At 54.6% G+C, this 6,161-nt stretch overlaps 1 protein-coding gene across 1 annotated transcript in view; it reads left to right on the forward strand.

The window, feature by feature from the left end:
• The first annotated feature begins 372 nt into the window (after positions 1-372).
• The window catches only part of LMTK3 (lemur tyrosine kinase 3), a 47,620-nt gene continuing 41,831 nt past the window's right edge, over positions 373-6,161 (forward strand). Inside the window, exon 1 of the mRNA XM_014592261.1 lies at positions 373-454. Within this exon, the coding sequence (XP_014447747.1) occupies positions 373-454 (82 nt within the window). The remainder of the gene's footprint in view (positions 455-6,161) is intronic.

The raw sequence follows: 6,161 nt of genomic DNA on the forward strand, positions 1-6,161 counted from the left end.
TGCCGCCCCCTGTCTGTCCCCTTGTTCTCGTGTCTGTCACACGGGCAGCCGGGAACTCGCATCCTCCTTGGTGGACGCGGTTATGAGACAGGGAGAACAGGGGGGCTCGGGGCTCACAGCGCGGCTCAGCACTGAGACGCGCCTCCGTCCTTCTCCACGTGGGCTCTTCCAAGGACTCGGGCCTCCCCTCACGGAGGCTGACTTGCAGGAGTGCTTATCTCGAGAGAGCCTGGCGGAAGTGCACGGCCTTCTGAGCCTCGCAGGTCGCAGAGCATCGTTTCCATTAAACCTTTTGGTCACGGTAGGCCCCAGGTTCAGGGCAGAGACAGAGACTACCCGGCAGTGGGGAAGCGGCACGGTCTAGGAGGGCGAATGGAACGGGAGGCATCGCTACGCCACGTTTGGAAACTGCGATGCTGTGAACACGGAGCAGAACGCCAGGTAACAGTCAGAGGTGAGTGAAAAGAATGGGAAATTTATAATTATCCAAGTTCATAGATCCCATGAGTCCTACCAGGGGCCCATGAACCTCGACTGATTGATTGATTGATTTTCAGAGATTTTTGCCATAGGGCACGTGTGCTCACTATAGAGACAGAGAAAGAGAGACGGAAAGTGAGAAATCACCCCTAGGGCAGATGGCCACGCCGCAATCCCTTCTCCTCCATTCTCCTCTCGGGATCTTGGGCACGCACACACATGTGCCTAGAGTGAGTTTAAGTCATCGGGTCCGAGACTGGAACCTCAGTCAACTACATGGGAGTCCAGCGACATAGCCATTACGCCAACTGCTGGTCCCAGTCCTACCCTTTTCTATCAGCACCATCTTGTCCTTCCTGCCTGGAATGTAGACATACAGGCTGGAGCTGTAGCAGCCATTTTAGATCATGAGGCAACATTAATGATGGCAGCCACATGCACCAGAAAATGGAACTGAAAGTTAGCAGAAGGAAGGGCTGGATGGTGGTGCATCAGTAAAACACGACTCGGAGACGACTCACACGGACAGGTCTCTGGACATCATGTCCCGAGACTTTTCTGACTATCCAGGAGCACGCGCACCCCGATCCAGGGCTGGCTGAAGCTAGAGTGGATCTCGGCATCAGGATCCCTCGGGAGCGCTGTCTCTGTCTCTCTCGGTCTTGCTAATGGAGGATAAAAGTAAACTTCGAGGCCAGCTCTGTGGCTTAGTGATTAAGGCAGCTAGATCCCATGTGGCTGCCAATGAGGTTCAAGTTCCAGACCCGGCAGCTTGAGAAACACACCAGGCGGGTGTGCATAGGTGCCCAAAATCTTGAAAAAGGGGAGAGATGAAGACGGGGTTGTGACGAGACCTCCCCATGGTGTGTGGGGGTGCTTTCTCCTCCTCCTTCTCACCTCTGTCTCTCTCTGGTGAGTGCATGTACCCTCTAGCAAAACTATTTTTAAAAAATTAAGAAAGTGGGACAGCAGTTAGCATAATGGCTATGTCGCTGGACTCCCACGTAGTCGACCGTGTTTTGAGCCCAGGACCCGGTGGCTTAAACTCACACCGGGCACGTGTGCGTGTGTGCCCAAGATCCCGAGAGGAGAATGGAGGAGAAGGGATTGCGGCGTGGCCATCCCCCCTGGGGGGTGATTTCTCGCTTTCTGTCTCTCTCTGTCTTTCCGGCAAACGCACACGCCCTATAGCAAAAACCTCTCCAAAAAAAAAAAAAAGAAAGAAAAAAGAAAAAAAGAAGAAAAAAGAAAAAAAATTAAGAAAGCGAAATGAAATATTGTTATTAATATCGCTCTGCCCACTGCTCTCGCCCCAGCTGGCCTGTCTGCGGAGGAATGGGTGAGGTCTGGGCTCACGAGTGTCCCCCAGCAGTGCCCCACACCCCGCAGGCCCTTCTGTTTCTAAAGGAGGGGGGAAGCTGTGTTCCTCCTGTCCTGGGGGGCTTTGTAAACATCCTACACATGCACACACTCACGCACACACACATGCACAACACACTCATCTGCATACACTCGTGCATACACATGCACACACACTCGTACACTCACACACACACTCATGCACACACACTCATGTAGGCGCTCATGTACTCACACTCATGTACACACACATACACACATGTACACACACTCACGTAGACGCTCACATAGACGCTCACGTACACACACTCACACACGCACACACACTCATGTACACTCACACAGACTCACGTACACACACTCCCAGTGGATGCCCAGCCTCCTGGCTCAGCAGAGAGAGCCTCCGGCAACCTCAGCCCTGCCCAGTGCTCGGGCCCATCATTGTCCCCACAGCCTCCCTCCTGTGACACTGGTCACAGCCGCCGAGCGCCCTGGTGCCAGGTGCCGGGGGACAGCAGAAGTCGAGGCGGCCGAAGGCCCTGCTTCCTGAGCTCTGCTCGCACACACGCAGCCTGAGGCAGGGCTAAACGCAGTGAGGAAAAGCGAAACCGGCGGCCGAGGGCAAGGGTCCGGGCTGCGGCCTTAGTGGCCGGGACAGCTGCTCCTGGGAGGCCACGTGTGGGCGGAGGCCTGACAGCGACAAAGGTGGCAGACGGCTAGAGATGGCCGAGACCAGTGGGCAGTGCGGCTGAGGCGGTTTCTTACTTGGGCAGAGTGTTCAAGGAACAGGGAGGAGGCCGGCATGGCCGGGGAAGGGCGAGTAAGGGGAGCAGGCCAGAGTTCGCAGGGGTGGGTCATTCAGGGGCTGGAGGCCATGGGGAGGCCTTGGGCCTCTATTCCTCGTGAGAGGGGAGCCCTGGGAGGGCTGGGAGCAGAGCAGGGGTGGGAGCTGTCCTGGCAGGAGCAGCCGCGGACTGAGGGCGGGACGAGGGCGGGCTACTGCACCCGTCCAAGCAGACGGCGAGGGGGGAGCGGGGCGGCCACCGGCAGTCAGAGTCTAGGAATCTCTTAAAAGGACAGTCAGCCAAGGACAGGGATGGGCTGTGGGGGCGTGAGAAAACAGAACTGTAATGGCTGTGAGGCTTTGGGTGTGGGCAGGCTGGGGAAGTTCCCCGATGGCCCCGCTGGCTCACACCAGGCTCTGTGAACTCTGTCCCCTCAGCTAAGCCGCCTCTGCTCTGGGCACGGCTGCGCCTAAAGGCCACCCTCTCTAAAAGCTTCTCTGCAAGGGACCCTGGCTACGTGTGGCGTGCCCTTCCGTGTCCTCACGACGCTGTTTTCCTCCCCCGAATGGGCAGCCCGAGCCCACCTGCCGGCAGCGGGACAGCGCAGGGGTGGGGAGGTGCTGCGATGTATCGACTGGGCAGGAAATGACCTTGTGTGCTCTCCTTCATTCAGCAAATATTTGCGGAGCACCTACTGCATGCCAGACGCCCTGCGGGCTGCACTGACAGGGGAGCAGGGGACCAGGGGGACAGGTCCCTGCCCTCCTGGGGCTTCAGAGGGGAGACAGAAACCAGAGGACCAAGTGGAGGACTTAGCGTGTCGGATGGTGATGGGGGAAAGGGGCGATCGGGCGCGGAGGGAACAGCGAGTGCAAAGGCCCTGCGCACGGCTGAGCCCGGCTAGCAGGAGGGACTTCCAGGAGGGCCTTACGGCCAAGCCAGGGAATGGGCAGTTCGAGGACAGCAGCTGGGTCTGCAGGGAACTGAGGGTAGGGGACGGGCGTGCAGGGCCGTGGGCCGCAGTGAGGACTTTGCCTTTGTTCTGGGTGAGATGGGAGCCACAGGGTGTTCTGTGCACAGGATGAACTTACTAATCTTGCGTTTTCTTTTTTATTTCTTTTCTTTTTCTTTTTTTTTTTTTTTTTGCCATAGAGCACATGCACGTGCCGGAGAGAGACAGAGAAGGACAGAGAGAGGGAAAGTGAGAAACCACACACCTGGGACCAGCAGTTAGTGTAATGCCTATGTCGCTGGACTCCCATGTAGTCAACCGTGGTTCAAGTCCCGGATCTGGTGATTTAAACCCACGCCGGGTACATGTGCATGCGTGCCCCAGATCCCGAGAGGAGAATGGAGGAGAAGGGATTGCAGAGCAGCCATCCCCTCTGGGGGGTGATTTCTCGCTTTCTGTCTCTCTGTCTCTCTCTGTCTTTCTGGCGAGCTCACGTGCCCTATTGCAAAAACCTCTCAAAAAAAAAAAAGAAAGAAAGAAAGAAAGAAATCACACCCCAGGAGGGGTGGACAGATGGCAATCCATTCTACTCCATACTCCTACTGGGGATTTGGGGCATGCATGCAGACATGTCCGGCATGATTTTCAAGCTGCTAAGCCCAGGACTTGAACGGCAGTCGATGTGGAAGCCTAAAGCGCCTTAACCAACGTGCCACCTGCTGACCTAATCGTGTCTTATTGTCTGTATTTCGTGATGTTTGACATCTTGGGGGCTTGGCCAGCCCTGCAGGAAGCACCCCTTCTAGGGCTAGCGGATTCCTAGAGATGACAGACCACTGTCCCATTCACCTAAACTGAACGCTAATAAGCTACTAATCATCCTAGACATGTCCATCTCCCTCGGCCCCGTGGCCTGCACCGTCACAGAGATGGTACACTCTCTCTTCAAAACATACCCTAAGGCTTTTTTCTTTCCAATAGGGAGTGTGCCCTTTGCTGGAAAGAGACAGAAACAGACAGAGAGAGGGAAAGGGAGAAATCACCCCCAGGGGGATGGCCATGCTGCAATCCCTTCTCTTCCATTTTCCTGTCCTCTTGAGATTTTTGGCACACATGCAAATGTACCCAGCATGACTGTCAAGCCTCCAGGTCCAGGACTTGAACCACACAGTCAGCCATATGGTAGCCCAACGCTTTAACCACCACATCACCTGCTGGTCCCCTGAGGCAAAATTTTTAACAGCGTTACTGAGATAGAATTCATACAGCAGGGGCCAGGCGATGGCGCAGTGAAACTTGATGTTTGGGGCCGGCCCTGTAGCCTAGTGGTTAAGGGAGCCAGATCCCACATGGCAGACCCTGGTTCAAATCCTGGCCGCAATCCTGGCTGTGGTGGCTTGAAAACACACCAGGTTCATGGGCATTCATGGCCCAAATTCCAACAAGATGGAGAAATGGGGAGAAGAAATTGCAGTGTGACCATGTCCCCCTGGGGGGGGTCTTTCTCCCTCTCTTTCTCTCTTTCTCTCTGTCTTTCTCTGATGAACATGCATATCCCCTAGTGATTAAAAATAATAAAATAGGGAGGGTTAGCAGTTGGTGTGATGGCTATGTTGCTGGACTCTCATGTAGTCGACTGTGGTTCGATTCCTGGACCCGGTGGCTTACACTCACGCCAGGTGCATGTGCGTGTGTGCCCAAGATCCTGAGAGGAGAATGGAAGAGAAGGGATTGTGGTGTGGCCATCCCCTCGGGGGAGTGATTTCTTGCTTCCTGTCTCTCTGTCTCTGTCCTTCTGGTGAGCACACGCACCCGCAAAACTTTTGAAAAAAAAAAAATAGGGTCCAGCAGGTGGTGTGGTGGTTAAGGGCACTGAACTTTCACATGGCCAACCACGGTCGGTTCAAGTCCTGGACCTGGAGACTTGCCTTCTCACTTTCCCTCTCTCTCTCTCTCTCTCTTGCTCTGTCCCTATCTGGTCAAATTAAAATAAGTAAGTAAATAGATAAATTAATTAAAAAGTTAAATAAAATAATTATTTAAAATAATAAATAAAAATGATGCTCTGTGACATTGACCAGGTGGGAAGTTTAGGGTTCAAGTCTGGAGACTTCCCTGAGTCTGCAGGACACACATGTGCCCATGGCTGGGGCTGGCTGAGGGTGGGTGGATTGTAGCGTCAAGATCCCACTAGAGGTGCTGGCTCTCTAGCTCAGTCCCTTTTTTCTTTTTTTTTGAGAGATATTTTTGTTATAGGGCACATGCACTCTCCAGAGAGACAGAAAGTGAGAATCACCCCCCGGGGCGATGGCCACGCTGCAATCCCTTCTCCTCCATTCTCCTCCTGGGATCTTGGGCACGCATGCACACGCGCCCGTTGTGAGTTTTAGGTCTCTGGGTCTGGGACTCAGACTGCGGTTAACTACATGGGAGTCCGGCAATGTAGCCATGACGCCATCTGCTGGTCGCGCTCTCTCTGTCTCTCTTGTCCATGGAAGAAATATATAAAATGTTGGGGCCGGCAGGTGGTGTGGTGATGAAGGTACCGGACTAGCACAGGGCCGACCAGGCGGCTTTGCTCTCTC

Source organism: Tupaia chinensis, unplaced genomic scaffold (assembly GCF_000334495.1).
Source record: "Tupaia chinensis unplaced genomic scaffold, TupChi_1.0 Scaffold000673_1, whole genome shotgun sequence".
NCBI lineage: Eukaryota > Metazoa > Chordata > Mammalia > Scandentia > Tupaiidae > Tupaia > Tupaia belangeri.